At 44.2% G+C, this 23,304-nt stretch overlaps 1 protein-coding gene across 2 annotated transcripts; it reads right to left on the reverse strand.

Annotated features, from left to right (window-relative positions):
* Positions 1-9,549: 9,549 nt before the first annotated feature.
* Adh1c (alcohol dehydrogenase 1C (class I), gamma polypeptide) lies at positions 9,550-22,064 on the reverse strand. 2 transcript variants are annotated; one of them, XM_052179147.1, is made up of 9 exons: positions 21,950-22,064; positions 20,054-20,155; positions 19,365-19,503; positions 17,404-17,491; positions 17,092-17,311; positions 13,813-14,073; positions 11,498-11,633; positions 10,285-10,423; positions 9,550-9,711 (listed from the first exon to the last, which is right to left on the reverse strand). In XM_052179147.1, the coding sequence occupies exons 1-9, from the start codon at positions 21,965-21,967 to the stop codon at positions 9,687-9,689; spliced, it is 1,128 nt and encodes a 375-aa protein (XP_052035107.1). In that variant the 5' UTR covers positions 21,968-22,064; the 3' UTR covers positions 9,550-9,686. The 2 variants fall into 2 exon arrangements, with proteins under 2 accessions (XP_052035107.1, XP_052035106.1); XM_052179146.1 differs by having other exon boundaries at positions 17,092-17,314.
* Positions 22,065-23,304: the final 1,240 nt, after the last annotated feature.

The raw sequence follows: 23,304 nt of genomic DNA on the forward strand, positions 1-23,304 counted from the left end.
TAAAAGGGGCTGCTCGCCCCCTCCCCGCTCTCACTCTCTTGTTTCCTTCTCTTGCCTTCTTGGGCTCCCCTCTCTCCCCATACCCTTCCCCCTCTCTTCACGTGGCCATGGTCGGCCTCTAACTCTCTACTTTTTCTCTCTACTTCTCTACAGTAAACACTCTAAAACCATGTACTGCCTCTTCTCATCTGGACCTGCCGTGCTGGAACAATGCGGCAGGTCTTCCCTTAAAGAACTGCAAATCTAGTCTCCTGCTGGAAGGCCTCCCGTGTTCCCACCCGAGCCAAGCCACCAGCAGCCACCAGACCAGACCAAAGACTCATCCCCACAGGAGCCAGCCAGTGCCCTCCTCCCTGCCCCCTTTCTCTTCAGCTCAGGGCCAGAGCCCAGCCCCGAGGTCCCCACCCGGTTCTTAGTTCTTCTGTGATATCCTGAGGAGTCTGTGATGTCCAAGACTGAGAGGCCCAAGACTGCACCTTCCCCACCCCCGGAGCGAGGTCACGAGGCCCTCCACAATGTGTCGCTTGCCTGGCAGTTCTGTGGGGTCCCAAGGCAGTCGAAGTCCTCATGTCCGCCCATGCAGTGGTCCTAGTCTTGGCAGGGTGTAGGTCTGGAAGTGGTAGCAACCCAGGGGCTCAGTGTGTGTTAAATACAGTTGAAGAAGGATGCAGGATTAGTACCTACATATAAACAAGGAGTCAGGTTTAGCAGTCTGGGTAGGAGAAGCCTTTGTATGGAGAAGTCTTTGTAAGAAGTCTTCATGTAGTAAATAAATATCCAAGTGGAGAAAGCTGTGGTGGACACTTGCTGCCCACACACTGAGAACATCCACAGCTGGACCAGAGGAAGGCGTTGCCATCCCCTGAGGCTCACCACAGAAGGAAGGTTTGTCATTTTGCTCTGAGTCTGAGGGTATGGAGCTTGACACAGCTGTGCTAGTGTCAAACAATCCACACTGACTCCGGACTTTACTCACTGAGGACTGCCCACAATAAATAATGAGAGCTGCTGGCCGGTCCCCATCAGCGTGTCACAGTGTAAGACTCTGGCAAGTCTGGAATCAGTGCAAAAAGCAAGAGGAGTTTATTGTTCCAACATGTTGGGGTCGCCCTGCACATGAAGAGAGAGAATGATACACACACACACACACACACACACACACACACACACAGCCCATCCTGCACAGCCTGTCCTGCAATCCTTTATACAGTTCTCAATGCAGTAGCCATTAGGCACAATGTGATTGGCAGAACAGTGTGTCTTTTAAACGGATTGGTGTTTAGGGAATGAGGTAGGTAGCCAAGGTTGTGGAATGTGTCTATGACCTCTGGGCCTCCCCTGCCCGCAGGTGGCCGGTGGTAAGTCCCTCCTCCCTGTGGTCTGAGGAATGTAATTACTCCTCCCTTCCAGGAGGGGGGGGGTTCCCTGTGTTCGTTATGACCTTTCTCTTTCAGGAGGGGAGGGGTCTGGGGGAATTTTCCAAAGTGTCTAAGCTGACCTCTTCACCAGCAAGCATTCTCGGTGCTTAGTATGTGTTATTTCATGGAACTGCAGGAGGGTTCTACTGCCGCTTCCATTTCTCAGAAATTTAGTTTTTATCAATGACTTTGCCAGCTTTAAAGCCAATTCTTTTCCCTTAAGCTTTGTAGCACACTTCCCTCAAAGTAAGAGGACTCGATTGTCGTTTGGCTGTTTAGGATACAGTAGACATCTAGGCAACAGAGGAAATGGCTCCACAGAGCCCCGTGCTTCCCTGAAGTGTAGCGTCCCACGGTGGGCAGCGGTTTCATCTTCTTTACTTGTTTTGTGCTTTATCCTTCTCATTAGAAAGTCGGCCTCGCCTGGTGTGGTCTTCTGTTGGAACGCTCTAAACACATGGGTGGTGTTTGTGCACTGCAAAATGTGTGCATTATCAGTGGGTTCTACTTCTGCAGAAATCCAAGCAGTAGTGCATGTTGGTTTGTTTTCTTGAGCTGGTCAGAGTTATTACAGAGACTTTTGTTTGCTTGTTTTTTTGTTTGTTGTTGTTGTTGTTATGAGACTTTTGTTTGCTTATTTTTCTTTGTTGTTGTTGGTGGTGGTGGTGGTGGTGGTGGTGGTGGTGGTGTGTGTGTGTGTATGCGCGCGCGCGTGAAAAGCTACCTTCCCAGCTGCTGGCATTTGGGGGTTCAAGAGAGCAATTGGAAATCCAAATATAAAACAACCTGAAGAAAATGACAGAATCTAGGGTATCCAGGAGACTCCAGAAAGTTCATTTGTATTAATCTTATAAAACTATAACATAAAAATTTATTTAACTAATATAATATCATGTTTTCTCTTAATGCCTGTGAGAAAATGTCCAATATGCACCTGTATATGTAACATATGACATTCACGTATCTACTTTAGATAATCTTGGTTTCCTAAATGACAGTGAGAAGAACAGCTCTATGATTCAGAGTAATATCATACACAGACAAAATATTTTTGGCAATTTCCCCTGATGTTTTAGACAGACAGAGAGAGAGAGAGAGAGAGAGAGAGAGAGAGAGAGAGAGAGAGAGAGAGTTAATATTATTTGACATTTGGCCAGAAGATTAAAAAACATACAACAAAAGAAAACACTCTCTACATCATCCCCTCAAACAGCAATTTCAGTGTATCAAAGCTATTTCACACATTAGCATTTGAAACTTTTATTTTGTTCCTCTACACTTTCTTTATGAGGTGTTAAGTGATAGCCTCCCCATGCCATTGTAGAGGTGACACAAAACAGCTGCATGTAAGACGTTCCCTTCAGTCTTTTCACTCTTTTCAAGCCAGGTCTCCATGGGATGTGGCAGTTCTGTTCATCTCTGTATCTTTCTTCATAGGACATGACAATATGTGGGAATAGATGGGAATAGATGGGACTTTCACAGAAATTGGGTCACCCAGCAAATCATTCTGAACCTGGCAATGTATGGTTGGGGAAGCATCATAGTCATCCTACCAGAGTTCACCACATAGGATGTTCTGTCTGAAGATTGCCCGACCTTTCCAGACAGGAAGTTAGAATTCCTTGTTCTTCCGGTTACAATGTTCAAGGATCACTCTTACTTTATAAAAAAGGCTGAGATGACTAGGCCTGTGCTTTTATCTGTTTCCATAGATACTTTTATTTCTATAGAGTTATTTCCCAGGTGTAACATTGCTGGGAGAGTGGACATGCATGTGTTTACATTTTAGTAACTACTGCTAAACCTGTTGCCAGAACCTGTGATGAGTCACATGTCTGTGCGAATACAGGCCAGCAGGCAAGTGGTGATGCAGCCTTTCTGGTTTTATTTTGAGGTCTGATCATTGCCAAGGCTCAGCACCATTTTGTATGCCCCTTAGACATAGACTTTCCCCCTCCATTTGTCCTGTATTTTCCCCTCCCCGACCCCATTTCCTTTTCTACCTCCGCTCTTTTTAAGACCGGACCTTGCTATATAGCTCAACTTTGCCCCAAATTCAGAGCCTCTTGTCTGTACTTTCTGAGTCCTGGAATTATATAGGTTTGTGCTACATCGTCTGGTTGGTTTTATTTCTTTGTAGCAAAATTTGCATTTCTTTCGGAAAGAAAGTGGTGTTATACAAGGGAAGTTTGTATGATTATTGAAACCAATCTCCCAGTTTGAGGTAAGTCACAAATTGTCAGAGAATCGAAGCAATACATTCTTAAACCACAGACAGTTTCTTGTCATCGGCACCCCATGTCTGTTACTCCTATAACTGTGTTTTGCAACCCATGAAGACATTGGTGTTCCAACCACTCAACCCACTTGTGTGAAAATAATCAACTCAGAACTATCCAGTAATTTCTAGGTTGGAATACATGTGAATATAAATACAGTTGTTTAACCTTTGCTACCATTCTCCCCATAGGAAGAACAGTGTTATGTTATCTTCCAATGAAAGGCATTCAGCACAAGGCACTCAAGCTGCTGTTAACCAGAGTTTGTACTCTGTGAGAATTTACTGGTAAAGATACCTCATGCATTCTCTTGTTGTGAGTGTGCTATGGTAATTGATGTTGTGAGTGTGCTATGGTAATTGATAGGTTATTCCTCTGTTGGTGAAATGAGCCAATTTAAGCCAGATTAGATTATATTAAAGGCAGATTTATTGGGAAGCTGCTCTTGGGTGTGAGAGTTTACTGGCCTCCAGAACCAAGGCCAGGGAAGCTGTTGTAGGGGAAAGGGGTGAGGGGAGGGAGAGAGTAGAGAGGAGAAGAGAGAAGAGGAGAGGAGGGGAGGAGAGGAGGGGAGAGGAGAGGAGAGGGGAGGGGAGGAGAGGGGAGGGGAGGGGAGGAGAGGAGAGGGAAGGGGAGGGGAGGAGAGGAGAGGGGAGGGGAGGAGAGGGGAGGGGAGGGGAGGAGAGGAGAGGGAAGGGGAGGGGAGGAGAGGAGAGGGGAGGGGAGGAGAGGAGAGGAGAGGGGAGGGGAGGAGACGAGAGGAGAGGGGAGGGGAGGAGAGGAGAGGGGAGGGGAGGAGAGGAGAGGAGAGGGGAGGGGAGGAGAGGAGAGGAGAGGGGAGGGGAGGAGAGGAGAGGAGAGGAGAGGGGAGGGGAGGGGAGGAGAGGAGAGGAGAGGGGAGGGGAGGAGAGGAGAGGAGAGGGGAGGGGAGGAGAGGAGAGGAGAGGGGAGGGGAGGAGAGGAGAGGAGAGGGGAGGGGAGGGGAGGAGAGGAGAGGGGAGGGGAGGAGAGGAGAGGAGAGGGGAGGGGAGGAGAGGAGAGGAGAGGGGAGGGGAGGAGAGGAGAGGAGAGGGGAGGGGAGGAGAGGAGAGGAGAGGGGAGGGGAGGGGAGGAGAGGAGAGGGGAGGGGAGGAGAGGAGAGGAGAGGGGAGGGGAGGAGAGGAGAGGAGAGGGGAGGGGAGGAGAGGAGAGGAGAGGGGAGGGGAGGAGAGGAGAGGGGAGGGGAGGAGAGGAGAGGAGAGGGGAGGGGAGGAGAGGGGAGGGGAGGGGAGAGGAGAGGAGAGGGGAGGGGAGGGAAGAAGAGAGGAGGGGAAGGGAGAGGAGAGGAGAGGGGAGGGGAGGAAAAGAGAAGAGAGAGGGGAAGAGAGGGGAGGGAAGGAGAGGAGAGGAGAGGAGAAGAGAAGGAGGAAGAGAAGAAGAGGAAGAAAGGGAGAGAGGGAGGGGGAAGGAGGGAGGGAGGAAAGGAGGAAGGAAGGGAGAGAGAGAGAGAGAGAGAGAGAGCACAAAATGCCTGGATTATACAGGGAAGAGCCTCTGGAGCCTCTGGGGAAAGGTCAGCCCAGCCCCTGGTCTGGAAAGTTCAAGGTTGGGGGCAGGGTGTTCCAGGTAGGGTCTGAGGGATGCTGGGAGAACCTGGATGCCAGGTCTGCTTTGGTATATAAAATGGTTGTGTCTTGCCCAAATTCTTATGTTGATTCCCAATTTGAGGTTAAGATCTCTGGAGGAACTCCAATCCTCCTGAGTAGAACTGGTTGATCTCTTGGCTAAGAAAGGAAGAAGAGACAACATTTCTGTATAGGCCAGGAAGTTAGCCCTTAGAGGACGCTGGCTTTGGTGCCACCTTGAACCTGTGTCCAGAATGGTGAGAAATAAATGTCTTCCTTTAATACACACAACATATGTGTTTTATGTTGCTAGACATAGCCAGAATTCTAAGATGACTTCGAGGATTCCAAGCCCCTGTGCACATGTCCCTGTGGTATCTCTCACTCTTAAGAGGGGATGGGGCCTTAGGCTGTGTTGTGGGCCAAATGGTGTTAAGACCCCCACAACTGTGATCATATTACCTAATGTAAGACTGTCCCTGAAGGCTGGATGGACACTGGGACCAGGAGATGACTGTGTAAGAAGATGCAAAGGAGCAAGCAGGTTGAGGTGTGTTCCACACTTGACAGCCAGCAAGAGAATGGGAGCTTCTGTGCTACACAGACATGGTGGACAAATTCTGCCTTCGGTGAGTCTATATCCACGGTCACCAAGCCCCGACCCTACTATGGACGACAAGAAGTACGCACCGAAAGGAACCTGTATGGTTGTCTCCAGAGGGGCCCTGCCAGAGCCTTACAGATACAGAGGCAGATACTAACGGCCAACTATAGGATTGAGCATGGAGTTCCCAATGGAGGAGTTGGAGAACGGATGGAGGAGCTGAAGGGATTTGCAGCCCCATAGAAAGAATGATGATGTCGGCCAACCAGATGCTCCAGGGCTCCCAGAGACTAAGCCATCAAAGGGTGCACATGGTTCCAGCCAAAAGAATGGCAGAGGAATGCCTTGTGGGGCATCAGTGGGAGGAGATGTCCTTGGTCCTGTGAAGGCTCAATAGAGGGCCCAACAAAGGGAAATTGAGGGGGGGGAAGGTGGGAGTGGGTCAGGTGGAGGGGCATATACTTGGAGGCAGGGGATGGGAGGAGGGGTTGGGAGTTTTGGGGGAGGGGGAAATGGGGAAAGGGTATAACATTTAAAATGTAAATAAAGAATATCTTCAACTAAAAAAACAAAACAAAACAAGACAAGACAATAAACAACATATGGACTTTAAAAAAAGATTTGTGTGATGAAACAGAGACAATAAGGGAAATTCACAAAAAAAAAAGAAAAGAAAGGAAAAAGAAAAGAAAAGTGTGTGTTTATTTGAACGTATCAAGTCCATTGCCAAACTTACCTCTGTTTAGTTGCTTTTCCCCACCACACTTTCTGTTTATGACAGCCTTGCTTCTCTCTAGCTTTTATAATATTCCAACTTTTAGAAGCTTCAGAAGAAAGCTTTATTTTCAAAGTTATTTCCCAACATCCTCTTCTTACCATATCTGCAATGTGGCATCATCTACGTGACCTTTGTTATTTATACTACAACCAGCTAAGATTTTCTTGTTTCAAAACTGTTTTTATATTACCCGAAAGCAGCTAAATATCTGTTCATTCCTGGCATCTGGATAAGAAGTATCTTTACATATCATGTTTGCACAGGAGTTTGCCGGGGTGGGACTGTGGAGACAGCTCAGGGGGTGATGTGTTAACTGTGCATGAGGACTTGAGTTCAGATCCCCAGCACAAGTGTGAAAGTTTCATGGGGGTTGGGGTAATGGAAATAGGTCCCTGGACTCTCTCTCCCTCTCCCTCCACTTCCCTTCTCTGTGTGTGTGTGTACACACACATATGCGTGCATGTGTTGCCTGGTTTGCATCAACCAGACAGAAGCTAGAGTCATTCAGGAAGAAGGACTTTTGATTGAAAAGATGCCTCCATAAGACTGACCTAAAGGCAAGTCTGTAGGGAATTTTTTTTTAAGATTTATTTATTTAGTTAGTTTTTTTATGTATATATGAGTACACTGTAGCTGTACTGATGGTTGTGAGCTATCATGTAGTTTCTGGGAATTTGAATTCAGGACCTCTGTTTGCTCCAGTCTAAAGATTTATTTATTATTGTATCTAACTACACTGTAGCTTTCTTCAGACACACCAGAAGAGGGCATCAGATCTCATTACAAATGGTTGTGAGCCACCATATGGTTGCTGGGATTTGAACTCAGGACCTTCGGAAGAGCAGTCAGTGCCCTTAACTGCTGAGCCATCTCTCCAGCCCAGGAATTTTCTTAATTAGCAATTAGCAATTGCTAATTAGCAATTGATGTGGGGAATATAAGCTCATTGTGGGTGATGCTATCTCTAGTCTGGTGGTCCTGGGTTCTCTAAGAAATCCTTCTGAGAAAGCCATGGGCAGCAAGCCAATGAGCCCCATCCCTTCGCGGTCTCTGCTTCAGTCTGCTTCCAGGCTCCTGTTCCGTTTGCGTTCCTGCCGTGGCTTCCCTCAGTGAAAGACTGTGAAGTGAAACTGTAAGCTGAGATAAACCCATCCTCACCAAGTTGCTTTTGGTTATGACGTCTGATCACAATAGAAACCCTGACTAAGATATTAACATGTGTATGAGGAGCAACATTGAAAGAGGGGTCATGATTTTAGGAGAAGAGGATATGGGAAGAGTCAGAGAGTGAGGGATTCGTGGGAGTGACAGAGGTGTAGGGCTCATGGATCAGTGAATGAGGATAGTGAGGATAGTCAGTGTTGACCTCTGACTTCACACACACACACACACACACACACACACACACACACACACACACACACACACTATCTGGTGATCTGTCTGACCTGCTTTGCCGGTTATTAGTTTGCCGTATTACTTGCTGACATGCTGGATAATTGAAGGAGCAGCTGAGGTGCGGAAACCAGTTCTTTCTCACTCTCTAATTAAGGTTGCTCTGACTCAGTCTTGTGAGATATTGAGAAACCTCTGGGTTCTCTTCATAATTATAGCAGTGCCACAAAGACTTTTCTGATCCTGAACTTTGGGTGAATGAAATAAGCAAGCCAAGTCCACATATATTTTCATACATGTACACATACATCTCCTCAAGTCCACATACCTGTTCATACATGTATACATGCATCTCAAGTCCACATGCCTGTTCATGCAGGTGCACATGCATCTCAGGTCCATATATCTACTCATACAGGTACAGATGCATCTCAGGTTCGCATACCTGTTCATACTTGTATACATGCATCTCCTCAAGTCCACATACCTATTCATACATGGACACATACATCTCCTCAAGTCCACATACCTGTTCATGCAGGTGCATGTGCATTTCCAAAAGTCCACATACTTGTTCATACAAGTGCACACACACCTTCTCGGAAGAGTATTTAACCCTAGCTAAACCCCATCTATTATACTTATCTTGCCATTTTTCTCTTTTTTAATGCAATGATATACTTCTTGAATATTGGTAGATATTTGGCAGATGGTATTTAACATGTCTGGATAATGCTGTTACTTTAATATTTGAAGGGAATTCTCAGTAATGGTTATAACAGCACAGGGGTAACAATGACTGTTCAGCGGAAGTAAGAAATGATCAAATGTCAGTGTTTCTTTTCTTCACCTCTGGAGTAATGTCCTCACACCTGTGGCCTGGCTCTCTATTCTTGCAGCTGCCCGTTGTCCACCACGGGTACAATCCTCAGCCCATTGCTCTCCCCCCTTCCCATCCCCCACTGTACTATTTCTGGAGGTGTCGAGTTGTTATTTCAGACTGGCTTTTATGGACGGGAACAATTCTATAGTCATGGTCTACGAAAGAGTGTAGGAGCAGAGTGGCCCCGTGTGATGTTCCCTTTTAGTTGCTAAGACAGAGATTCTCCAGTTCCCAGCCCAGCTCCGTCCATTGGTCTGCTGTGGGTTTTACTGCACACTCATGCATTTCATAAAGAAGGGCGTTCAGACGGTGGGGAGGCTGTGGCTGGAAGACTGAGCACACAGGGCATTCATGTGCATTGGGGTAGAAAGATCTATCTGCTCCGCTGAGTGTCGGTGACTGACCTTCCAAAGAGAAACGAATGCAAGATGTCAACAAGGCACACACTGTCCCAAGTAGGAAAGACGATCTAAGTCGATCAAAGAAGAAGGATGATTTGCTACCCTACACTTCCCCAGCCGAGGTGTGATAACTCCCGATGGGATTTTACACATGTGGATGAAATAGGTTTCACAGAAAGTTCAGTTTCTTGAGGAAAGCTTACACAGTACTTTATTGGCTGTGTCTCTAAAGAGCAAGATTAAGGCTGTGATGTGTCTGGTGCTTGATTCGGCCGAGTGGAGGGGTCAGAAACTGGTGCACGGGAAGGCGCCCGTATGGTCTCAGAACGTCAGGACGGTGCGGATACTGAAATACAAAACAGAAGACAGTCCCCATATGAGTGAGGAAAGCATGTGTTACGAGTCTCTGAGAAAATCTACCCGGCTTCCCAACCATGCCATGTCCAAGGTCAAGTAGGTGAGTGATCTACCTTTCTGACCACTCTTGTGTTCTCTCCAGCTCTAAACTCACACTAAACTCAAAGTCACATCCTGATGTGACCGCTATTTTGATTCTAGTTCTAGCTTAGCATTGTTAAATAACATCGAAAGCCTGGATCCCCGTGTAAGAAGATAACAATGGGCGACAACAGGCATGTCCTCCTCTCTACTTACCATGTACTTTATAGGAGCTTTTCAGGCATTATTATCTCATTTAAGCCTCATCCTAAACGGCAACACTACAAGGTGGACTACCACATTCTGTCAGTTTTAGGAACTGTGAAAACTAATGTCTAGGTTTGCAAATAGTCCTGGGTCCTATACCTGTGCACAGAGCCAAACTGGTGACCGAAGCCAGGCACCCTGTTTATAGCCTCATTCCACGTCTCCATTTTCTGTTAGCCAATTCCTCTGCCATAAAAATAATCTCAAAGCTTACCTCTTTCCAGCACGAAGCAGGTCAAATGCTTCATTTATTTTCTCGAAAGGTAAAACATGGGTGATTAACGGGTCCAACGGAAACTTCTTAGCCATGAAATCAGTCACAAGCTTAGGGACAGAATCTTTACTCTTCAACCCTGAAAGGAGAACAGCATCTCCATGACATCCAGCTGAGGGCAGGGGTGGGGACAGGCAAGAGCATCAGACAGCAGAGACCCAGCTGAGGGCAGGGGTGGGGACAGGCAAGAGCATCAGACAGCAGAGACCCAGCTGAGGGTGAGAGTGGGGGCGGGGACAGGCAAGAGCATCAGACAGCAGACTTTCCAGGGAAACTAGAGTTCAGGGAAGTACAGTCGTCTCCAGGCTTCCATCTCAGGCACAGACCCAGAGGTCTGCATCCTCCATTTCATTAACATTTTTTTATAGTATGTCACCCTGATAAACCATGGTCTCTGCCTAATGAAGGTGGCTTATTAGTTCTTTCCTAGAGAAAGTATATTGCAGATATTTATACTCAAAGTAAGGAGCTGTTCAAACCTAGGTCATGAGTGTAGGCATGAACTATTTTCATGAGTGTAGGCATGAACTATTTTCATGAGTGTAGGCATGAACTATTTTCATGAGTGTAGGCACGAACTATTTCTGCCTTGGGTTTCCTGTGTCTTATGAGGAATTTGGGGGATCTCACAATGACACATGTAGAAGGAGCCAGAAAAAGCCCTGGCTAGTTTATGGCGACACAAGGAAGCTTGTCTTAGGATTTCCTGCATTAGTTCTTACTTAGAGAGAACCGTAATTTTTCATGTTTTTAAATTGTTTTGCTTTCTAAAAATCTGACCTTCTTTTCTTTTATAAAAGGGAAGAAATTCTGAAATAAGTTAAGAATTTGATCCTCAGAGCTGAAGAGATGGATGGCACAGTCAGTAAAGTTCTTCCACCTGAGTTTGATCTTCAGAATAACAAAACAAAACAAGAACAACCAACTGACCAAATAGCTGATCTGGTTGTGGGCATGCTTGTAATTCCCGCTCTGGAGAGAGGAAACCAGTGGTTCCAGCCAGCCCGGCTAGCCTGACAGTGAGCTGCAGGCCACTGTGATGCCCTGTCTCAAAGAGCATGGCAGATGGCTCCTAAGTAATGACATCCAATGTCCTCTGGCCTCCACATACATACATGTCCATCTTGACATACGTGTGGCCGTAAATACGTACCGCCAAATATTGCTCCTTTCCAGGTGCGTCCCAGCAGCAGCAACATGGGGTTCACTGAGAGGCTTTTGGCGTTAGGAGGCACCCCTACAATGATGCTCACACCACAAGCCGCATGGCAGCTTAACAGGGCAGAAGTCTGGAATAAAAATGAACAGTTAAAATAGATTCTGTTGTGGTCTCTCCTCACTATGCAGTTTCAGGCAATACAGAGAAACATACTGAAGATTTTTTTTTAAATAAAAGAGTGAATGAATTAATTTATCTATTTAATTCCTCCTTAAAGGAGCAAGTGTCATCGTGAGCATGTAAAGTCTGGTTCTCAAAGGAGAATATTGCTTCTCTATCTCATAACTCTCAGGCAACCGATGAACTGGTTAATTCACTTTTCATTTATCTAGTAAGGAGTATTTTTAAACTAGTACTCTGAGCCAGAAATTTAATGGTGAAGAAGATATAATGATGACATCATCAAAAGTAGTCTCTTGACCATTTGTCAAATTCTCTTTTAATGAGCCCCTCCTCTGGTGCTTACATTAAGAATGGGCATGATTTAAGTGGTTATGCCATAGTTTTATATTATTCTACAGCTGTAGACATCTGGGAAGTTTTTGCCTTTCAATAGGTAGTTTTCTTTAGTTTGGGTTTTTGTTTGTTTGTTTAAAACACATTCTGTAGTAAAAATCATTTAGAATCCTTGAAGATACATGACTGGCCTTTTGATTTTGCAAGATGATGTTTAGAAACTAGATGTCCCCAGAACAGGTGGTTATCAGACTTTTGGCTCTTCAAGTCAATGGACGACCCAGCTTAAGAGGAGCAAATCGGAAGACTGCCAGTGAGCCACGGAAGAGCTGTGGCTCTGGGGAGAGCCGTGCTCCGGGGAGAGCCGTGCTCTGGGGAGAGCCGTGCTCCGGGGAGAGCCGTGCTCCGGGGAGAGCTGTGCTCCTGGGAGAGCTGTGCTCTGGGAAGAGCTGTGCTCCGGGGAGAGCCGTGCTCCTGGGAGAGCTGTGCTCCGGGGAGAGCTGTGGCTCCGGGGAGAGCCGTGCTCCTGGGAGAGCTGGAAACTGGACTTGGAAGCTTCTCTCCATGCAGAGAGGGGGCGCTGTGCTCTTGGGTCTTTTACCATCTATGGCATCTTGTCACAGTTCAAGGATAAAAAGCCATCACTCTCAGGATGCCACACCTATTCTGTCACCAACTCTGCCAAGACTTTGCTAATGGCGACTTCTTAGGTCCCTGGGAATAATTCTCAGTAGAGTTCTAGAAGTCTTTGGTTAGGTGAGAATGTAACTGGAGAACTATTGTTTAGTGAAGGATGACATCTGCAACTATACAAGCTTAGAGTTTGTATTCCATACTCTAAGCTTGACCATAATATTTCCTTTCTTTTTTTTTTAAAACTCTATTTATTATTATATGTAAGTACACTGTAGGTGTCTTCAGATACACCAGAAGAGGGCATCAGATCTCATTAAGGATGGTTGTGAGCCACCATGTGGTCGCTGGGATTTGAACTCAGGACCTTCGGAAAAACAGTCAGTGCTCTTAACTGCTGAGTCATCTCTCCAGCCCTGACCATAGTATTTCTTATCACTATTCTCAGCTAACCTTCACTGCGCATGTACCACATGGCAGGTGGCTCTGTGGTGACGTGAGTAGTTTATATGCACTGTCTTGTGTAGACCATAAGCAATCCTATAAAAACGTATCTCTTAAATTTAGGGGGTGTGCCAGCATCATCTGTTAATTCATTTTTAAAAGGTATTTCCTACAACATGCAGATCTGGGAGTTTGCAACGTCCAGCCCTGTGCTATCTCTGAGATGAGAGCAAATTGGTGATGTATAAACCAGTCGCTTCCCTCTACATGTTGTATGTTAATAAAATAATCCTTGGCCCAAATTGTTCATTATTCCTTTTGGCCATACAATGATACTTAAAAATGCTTTTCAGAATATTTAATTCTAAATATTAAATAATATTAAGAATGGGGAAGAAAATCATATTCATCCATTTGAGACCAGAATTTGTATTCAAACCTGCTCAATGAACTAATTTTTACAGAAAATCAGTAAGTTAATTTACAGTGTCCCAATTAAAAGCTTCCCTGCATTAAAGGACTATTACTATTTGAGCCAAGTTTGTAGAACTGGCAAAATGAAAGGCTTATCAGAGCAGTGAATTAAGCAATCTGAGCAGGAAACAGGAAATAGAAAATTACCACTCTTAAAATAGCTTTCTACATGAGATTTCTATTTGGCTACCTAGAGTATTCTAGAGGGCAGGACAGATCTCAAGGCTTGCCACAGTACACACCATGGTGTCAAGGTGGCCGATGACTTCGAATGAGAAGTCCACCCCTCCGTCGGTCATCTCCTGGAGGACTTCATGGATGGGTTTGCTGTAGTCTTTGGGGTTGATGCACTCAGTTGCACCTAACTCTTTGGCCTTCGCAAACTTGTCTTTGTTGATATCCACAGCAATGATCCTGGATGCTCCTGCTACTTTACAGCCAATGATGACAGACAGACCAACACCTCCAAGGCCAAACACGGCACAGGTGGAGCCTGGGGTCACCTGTATTTTCAGAAAATGAAAAAAGGGGATTGAATGGGGACTGTTAGGAAATGTCCCACACTGCACAAATTGCCTTGCTTTGCCCTTTGTCATGGCTACCCCATGCCAAACCTACTTCTGGTTACAGTTTCACATCATCGGTTCTCAAAATTTGCTGTATATTAGACATATCTGGAGATTTCTTTCTTTAATCTCAATTAAATTGGAATCGCTGCAAATGGAACCTCATTCCTATTTCAGTGGGAAAACCCAAGTTGAGATCAGCTGTACCAGGTGATCTTTGAGTTCTAAGTAGAAATGAGTTTCATCTTTGAGAGCTTTGCAATAATGTCTTACACATGCACACAAGCAATGTGACTAAAGGAAACGAGTGAGTGGTCAAGGTTACTCCAGAAGACTAAAAAGTAACCCAACTGCCCTTCGATCATGAACTCTCTCCTTGGTTCACTAACTTTCAGTAGTCACAACTAGGGTATTGGGAGCAGATGTCGGCTGAGAAGCATCCAGAAGTCATACCTAGCTTAAAGCAACAGGAAATGGACACAAAACTTTAAGACGACATAACACGAGACCAATGTAAACTGTATGGGACTTTATGCGTGAATTTTTAAAGAAGCAAATGAAATACTTCAACAAAAGTCGGCCTGTATTTTAACAATGATTAATTAAAATCCATGATTACAATGACCCTTGGCTTGCAAATAGGGGACACTCGCCTTCGAGCTGAGACAGTGAAACAACAGCACAAGCACTAAGAGGTCTAAAGCCACAAGACTTGGAAAAGGCAGGCTGCTCATTGCTGTGACTGCCTTAGGTCTATTTAATAGACGCAACCATCTGTGTCACTTCCCCCTAGCAGTGTCTATCTTGTTATTCATCCATTAAACGTTCTTAAGTGTTCTGGGACACATCGCCACTCTCCACCTGGCCCAGAAAAATGTAAGGCCTGTTCTTGTGATTGAAGTGATGGCCAGTACATACTCTAGTTTCAGATGCAGCAGATAATTTGAGAGAGGTTCTAGTCTTTCTTTCCCTAGTAGCTAGCAATAAAAATTAGGATGAATAACTTTAGCCTTCTGGATCTTAGTGTTTCTAACTTCTTCTTCTTTTTTTTTTGCTTTCTTTACATTTCAAATGATATCCCCTTTCCTCCTTACCCTCCCCTGCAAAACCCCCTATCCCCCCTCCCCCTGCTTACCAACTCCCCCACCCCACTTTCCTGACCTGGCATTCCCCTACACTGGGGCATGGAGCCTTCTCAGGACCAATGGCCTCTCCTCTCATTGGTGTCTGAAAAGTCCATCCTGCTACATATGTAGCTGGAGCCATGGGTTCCTCCATGTGTACTCTTTGGTGGGTGGTTTAGTCCCTGGGAACTCTGGGGGCACTGGTTGGTACATATTATTGTTCCTCCTATAGCACTGCAAACCTCTTCAGCTCCTTGGGTCCTTTCTCTAGCTCCTCCATTGGGGACCCTATGCTCAGCCTATTGGTTGGCTGTAAGCCATGGGTATTTTGTGGATCTTAGTTTTTATAAAATGAAAGATAACTACTGGATTTGTTTCAAACATTTGGGAGGGAAATTATTTTAAAATTACTGCCTAAAATGCATCACTTCGTGTGTGTGTGTGTGTGTGTGTGTGTGTGTGTGTATTTGTGTGTTTTGGTTTCCAAGGGAAAAGATGTAGTAATGAGGTCTCAAATGTAGTCAATACTTTGCTTAATACTTTCTCTTGTGTCTTCTGGGATCCACTCAGTGGGTGGCCATGCTACAGATGAATAAAGTGAGGCTGGGAGAAGACAAACCATCTGCGTTGGCTACTTCAGAATCCAACAGAACCCATCATGACTGACGAGTGAAGTTTCTTTTCAACTGTAGAATAAGTGATTACCTGAGTTCACGGCTTTGTAATTTGATAGTCATTTAGAATACACAGAATATAATATCTTCTATATGTATATATATATATGTACATATACATATATATAATATATAAAATATTTACTTTTTCTTAACTCAGAATCAGCATCATTTTCATGTTAAAAAAACAGGCAAATTTTCTTTATTTCCAGTTCCTTTGGGGTTATTTTTCTATTAATAAATCTATGAAATGACATGGGAGAAACCTAGAGTAATAAGTTGATGTCTCATAGGATCTACTAACGAACTTGCTTAGGAAATATTACATCACACCAAGTCAAGTTTAGCTAACCTGGTGCTGTCTCTAGCACTCTAGGCAGGCTTGTCAGAAACTATAGGAAAAGGCGTGCCTCTGACTTGGTGAATGTTAGGTTTGTTCACAATCCCCATAACAAAGGAGACAGCCCCACCCTCAGCTGTCTGCTGGGCTCTTTCCATCACCATAGAGCATGCCTCTGGCAGGCTCTTCACTGTGCTGCTCTGGGTCATGGTGCCATTAAGTCCTGGCCCATCACCAAGCCTTGATTTTCTTATCTAGAAAATTCTACCTCGAAGGCAGGACAGCTCTAGGTAACAATGCTGGTCTACTTAAAAACAAACTAACAAACAGCTGTGACACTATCTCTGCAGTACAAACATTCCCACTGTTCTTGCTTTAGAAATACCAGTGATGGCATCTCCACTTTATAAAATCTCCCATTTGTCCAAAATAGTCAAGCTTGCCAGTTTCTGTCTCCTTAAAACACATTGCTCATTGAGTCTTGGGGCTGGGACATAACAGAGATTTGCAGACAACAGCATATGTAGAAGGTTACAGCTCAAGAGCTATACAGACTTCAAATAACTTCTCTTAGAGGTTGATTTCTCTTTGGGCAAAAGCTAGAACTGGACATACACTATTATAGAGCTTTTTCTTGCTTCTCTCAGGTGTGTGTGTGTGTGTGTGTGTGTGTGTGTGTGTGTGTGTGAATTCTCACTGGGGCCTGAGGGGCGTATTTCTCTTCTACAAAAGTATTCTGAAGCCCAGAAGCAATGTCTTCCCTTTAGGTACCAATAACATGTACTTAGCTGGTTCCAGGGCCCACTGTCCATCCTACCTTGGCGACTTTGACGGCAGAGCCATAGCCAGTCGAGAACCCACAGCCAATGAGGCAGACTTTGTCCAGTGGGGAAGCGCCATCGATTTTGGCCACTGCTATGTCGTCTACCACGGTGTACTGGGAGAAGGTGCTAGTGCTGATGAAGTTGTGGATGGGTTTGCCCTTGCAGGAGAACCTGCTGGTGCCATCTCGCAAAGTCCCCTGAGGCTTTTCCAGACTGCTTGGTGAAACACAAGCATATGAAGGACATGAGACAGAATAAAACCAGTGTGCCCACCCAACTGTGCAATAAGACAATAGGAAATGTACTCATTTTGGCAACAAAAGTTGCTTTCCGGGTGCTTGCAAATCCTGCATTTTCCACACTGAGGAGAAAAGAGTGGAATGACTTTATCTCCTAGAAGAAGAAAAACAAAATGTCTTAAATGTCTGTCCAGAAATCAATAAAGCAACAACTGGGACACAGGGCCCAATGCTATGTCAGTGGTCCTTGCTTTCCCACCTAGTTGTTTGCATTTAAAGTGCCTGAAGATTCCTGAAGAGAAAAGGGGAACAAGGGAACTGTGAAACCAGCCATTTCCACCCATCAGCAGTTAACTTTGTTGTGTGCCTCAGTTTCTCTTAGGAGCTTTGTTCATCTCCTAATCAAACCTTGGATATGCTTGCTGCTAAGAAGAAATATACACTTCCATTGCAAATGAGTTGCTAGCTTCCTGGTAGATTTTTGGCAAGAACTGATATAATAGTTACAATAAAACTAAGATTAAAGAAACACTACATGGGCAATATTTTATAATGAAAATAAAACAAATTAAACTTGATCATAGGATCAAATCAAAGAGAATTTTGATAGCTAGTTTTTGCCCTTTTATTGTTTAAGTTTTTTTCTATGTGCATGTGAGAGTATCTGTGTGTATGCTGTGTGTGTGTGTGTGTATGCCCTTAGAATCCAGCAGAGGGCGTTGGGTCCCCTGGAGCTGGAGTTACAAGTGATTGAATGACCCAGTTGGATTCCCTAGAAGAGGCATGATGTGCCCGGAGCCACTGAGTCATTTCTCCACAGTCCAGTTTTTGGCTTTTTAAAGTGATTGTGCTTCTCCTGTTATGAAATAAATGCTTAAAAAACAATCGTAGCTATTTTTCTTTCAGGAAGTACAATAAAAATGTGACAAGCCACAAATTACTTTGGAAATCTCAGTTCTTATCAGTGAATTAAATATTTTCTCTAGGAAATAAAAAGAGACTTTTGTTTTTTTAAAGATAATTATTCATGAGTTATCGATTTATCCGCTGTAGAAAAGCAACCCGAAGAGTAAAGGTATCACTCTACTGCTAGTTTTTTTTTCCAAATAAAAGAAATAATAAAAGCTTAACTCATACCAGACTGGTTCTTTCTTATTTTTTTACTTACTCGATTAGTCAGTTAGAAGAGAAGTCTGACTGTGCTGGCTAAAGCAACTGTTTTGAGGATGAACATAATTTTTGTTTTTAAATCAAACATGCTACCTGTGTTATTGGACCAACAAAAAGGGTTTGGTCATTATATTTCATAGATAAAATTAATGTGGGATGGCATCACAGAAATTTTATGTTTTGTTCACCCTTTAGCTCTGAAAACATACAAAGTAAAACCATGCCTAAAGCAATACAGCCACAATTAATGATAGGTCTTTGGGTTTGAAGGCCTTTGGCTATGTTTTTCCCTCTGAAGTATCCTCTTATATTTTATTTTCTCTGTATTCATAAAGGAAGAGCATATAGGAGAAGAGGAAGCCATCGTGTGGTCCCAGTGTGTGGTTAAAATGGCGGGCGTCCTGCAAGTAGGGAACGCCGTCGCTTCTCTGCACTCAGCACAGAACAGCTTCTGTGTTTCTAGACACTCAGAAACTGGACCCGCACTTTTTTGCCCCGGGTACTTTTCGTAGGTCTGACCAGGTCTTGACAGTCCACAGTGCTCAGGAACACTAAAGTAAAAGATAGCAGATTATAAACTCCACCCTATGGGCACCATGCCTCCTGATCTTTGTATAGGAGACTCTGACTCGATGCCTGACATCTAGGAGATAAACAGATGTTGAAAGAGAAAAGATATCCTTGGATGTAACAGGACTGAGGCATGCCGGGAGGAGGAGGCAGAGGAAGCCTTCTATGGCCTGGCCAATTGGGACTTCATGTGAGTTTTTTGTCTCCTACTTCCTCAATGTTCTCTCTTGGGAGGTATGCTCTTGAGATCAGAACCGAAACACAAGCCCCGAGGGTGGATTATGTACCTGGTTTCACACAGGTCACCCCTTCTCCAATGCTCTCAACAATGCCAGCTCCCTCATGGCCTAGAACTGCAGGAAGAGGTGTGATCAGGGTTCCACTAACCACGTGATCGTCGGAGCGGCAGACTCCAGTGGCCACCATCTGTGGATTAAAGGTAAAGTTCAGCTAACCAAGTTTGCGACTGTGACAGTTTCACACACCTATTCGTCTGAAATCGTGCTCCCGTGGAGTGTGCTAACAATCCCTACAGCTTCCAAATGCCAAAGATTTCGTTTAAGCCCAAAATTCCCCAGGGTTTTAGTCTACCTTTTCCCAATTAAACGGATTAAGAGCCAATTATCAATCCTGTGTAGTAAGTGGCCCAGAAAATGTATTTTATGCAATACATAGAAATGAATGCTGCTTTGCACAAGTAGAAATAGGACATTAGCACCAAGATGAATACAAATTGGGCTTGGACTCAAGATGTTTAGCACTTCATAAACACATACACATCTAAAAAAACACTGGGATTATGTTAAACATACTTTTTAGTAACTTCAAACCTTGGGCATTTGTTATTGATAGCTTGCCTTAGCAGCAAATTAATTAAGTACATGAAAGGGGCTGTTAGTGGATTTCTGGATGTGGCCATGGGGTATTTTCCAAGTTTTTCAAACCTAACTTTACAGGAGTTGAGAAGGGCGGTCACCTTAATGCGAACTTCATGGGCCTTGGGGGGTGCGACTTCTATGTCCTCGATGACGAAGGGCTTGTGAGGTTCCCATAGCACGGCAGCTTTGCACCTGATTACCTGGAAGGCGAAGGGTTACTTCAGCTCCAACGAGATCACGGCAATGTGTCCTTTCTAATTTATATATATATAAATTAGATGATATATATATATATCATCTGTCCCCAGCTCTGCCACCCAGTAAGTGTTACCACCACCCAGTAAGTGGAAACAGACACCTCTGATTTACAAAGGGTTAAAAAAATACCTTTAAAAATGTGTGATAGCATAGGAGAATGCACGTGATTGTAACACAGAGTTGAAGTGGTGCGGGTGCCATCAAGTCACACTGCCCCATGTTTTAAGTGCTTACTTGTTGGTTTGTTTTCTGGATGTCACGGGTACTGTTCCCAAAAAAGACTGTTTATGTGCAATTGTTGGGCATATATTTAATTCTAAATTATAATTATTCATTTTTCAAGCACTGAGGACAGAACCCAGAACTTTGTGCGTTCTAGGCAAGTGCTCTATCACAGAGTTAACCCCCAGGCTTGGAATTTCTGAAACAAATATTCTAATAAGCAGCCCAGGCTGGCCTTAAGCTTAGAGACCCTTCTGTCTTGGCCTTCCTAGTCTCAAGATTTCAGGGATATTCTACCATACCTGGCTACATTATTATTTTGCTGTTCTAGGCCGACTAAAATAGACTAAATAGCATCATAGTGCTGTTATTGATTCCTGTACCTAAGACTGGTTTCTCTGTTCCCTCAACTGTTGTTTGATTGATATGGCTGATTTACATTTTTGCTGTATGAATTCCCGATTTTCTATTCACTTTTTCAGTTAGAACTTTCAGTTCAACTTTCTTTCCTAACTGCTTTCCTTTGAGATGTAATTTGCCACACTGAACACAACCAGTGTAAAGCGAATTGGGATAAAAATAAGGAATCTTGCCACGCAGTGCAAGCAGAAACTTCTGCAGCATCGGACATCCAGTTCTCACTCTAAGCTGTTGGACTTTTAACCCACTCCTAAAATTGCCTCTGTGCCAACAGAAACACAGGCTTCTATAGTTTAGCAATTAGATAGCATGAATCAATTAATTATACCGATCGACTTGCTTGCTGTTATTACGGTACCCTAAACAGATTGAACAAGTGAGTGTGATTTTGTGGGAAACTCAGTACCATGTGTATGTATTCTTAGTAGTAACAACCAATTCGATTTATATTAGAATTAATTTTCCATAAACTCTGGATGTTTTAAACAGGAAAGAGACTGTTTATAGAATTTCTGTAGAAATTTTTCTGTAGAACTGATTTCTATACCTAAGACTGGTTTCTTTTTTTGTGAGTTGTGCAGTAATGGACCCTTCAAATCACAATTTGCACGGTAACATAATCTTACTATGAATGCCTCTAATGCTTTCAAATCAATCCATCTCTTGTCAGAAATTTTATCTAAAGGCTATGGGGACAGTACTAAGTTCCCCCAATCAAATTCCTTGTATGAAATGTGTGTTAGATTTAACTTTTCTGTGTTCATAATAGAATATGATTACAAAGAATAGCACATCATTGGTATCTTATGATAAAGACAGCCTTTCGATAAAAGACCTCTTAAAAAACTTTCTGTTTGCAAAGCAGTCACCATAGACTTGGAATAAGTTCCCTGTCCTGCAGAGTTAGTAAGGAAATAAAGACATTCACAAACCCAGATTCTATACCCTCTTGTTAAAGATATTTAGTAGCAGTTAAGCTACACCATAACCCTGTGTACCTTCTGCACTACAGCATATCAGGGCCTGTTATTTTTTTTCTCTGCATCTTGTTCTTATATCAGTGAGAATATATTTCCAACAGATCTTCTCCTTACTTTTCCGACTGTGCTCATGCTGTCTGTCCTCACTGCAGGCAGGAAATTGATGGGTCCTTGTAGACTTCTTCTCTCCTCCAGTGAACTGGGCCAAAGTTGCACACATATTTTATTTGCTTGGGTGTCAGCTGATTCCACACGTGATCTGGCCCTTTGCGACACACCCTTCAGTGCATTCTCATTGCAAGTTAAGTTAAAACAAAGGGTGCTGGCCTATCAAGGAAATCGTGCTCTGGGATGTGGACATTTTGTTTTTATTACGCCTCATGCTTCCTTTCTCCTTTATCCCCCACCCCCACCTGTCTCTCAGTCCACTCTTCTCCTTTCTCAACTGCACTCAGTCAGGTTTGAGCACTGCTGTCTTTTACCTACAGAACAAACCTGAAACTTCCAGTCCACAGGGTGCATAGTAAAGGGGAGAGAGATGAGGAGGAGGCAGGACTGATAGAGTGGATAGACAGAGCTTCAGGGAAAGAAGGGTTGACCTCCATTCTTCAGAGCAGAAATGCACCTTCAGTCACAGCAAGACGCTGAGGCCCCTGGTGTTTCTTCAGGCACTGTACTGACATTACCACTGACTCAGAGCCTGTGGAAGGCATGGAGCTGACCCAGGGTGGCAGTCTTGAGTAAGAGATGGGCTCCAGTCCTACAGAGGGATAGTGGTTATAGCATGTCCTATTCCTTCGTGCTGAGAGAACTTGGACATATCTAATGCTCTTTGCCACAGTCTCCTTGTCTGTAAGATAGAGATGAATAAGAAATATCCAAAACGAAATCCACACATCAAATGAGGTACAAGAAGAACGGAGGAGTGGCCCCTTGTTCTGGAAAGACTCAGTGGAGCAGTATAGGGAAAAAACCAGAACAGAGAAGTGGGAAGGGGTAGGTGGGAGAACAGGGGGAGGGAAAAGGGTTTATGGGACTTTTGGGGAGTGGGGGACCAGAAAAGGGGAAATCATTTGAAATGTAAATAAAAAATATATCGAATAAAAAAAAAGAAAAAAAGATTGTCATTTCAAAGGCCACAGTGAGTAAACAAAACCATAAGCATGCGTACTTATGGTTGAGCTACATGGGTGGAAGACAGCTGAGTGGTTTACAGCTACAACTGCCATCTGTGAAGATAAGCTTGCAATACACGGGGAGGTGAAAGGCACACAGGTTTATGTGTCAGCTATATAGTGAGTGCTAGGAGAAAAAGGGTGACTGAAGACCCAGAGGAGGTGTGGGGAGGGCATACATTTGAATTAGTCTAATGAATGACTGTTTGGGGAGATGGGACAAAAAGTCCCTTAAGACATCTCCATTGTCCTTTGTTTAAGGTCGTCAACTTGAGAACAAGAACTCACATTTGA

This window comes from Apodemus sylvaticus, chromosome 4 (genome assembly GCF_947179515.1).
Source record: "Apodemus sylvaticus chromosome 4, mApoSyl1.1, whole genome shotgun sequence".
Lineage (NCBI taxonomy): Eukaryota > Metazoa > Chordata > Mammalia > Rodentia > Muridae > Apodemus > Apodemus sylvaticus.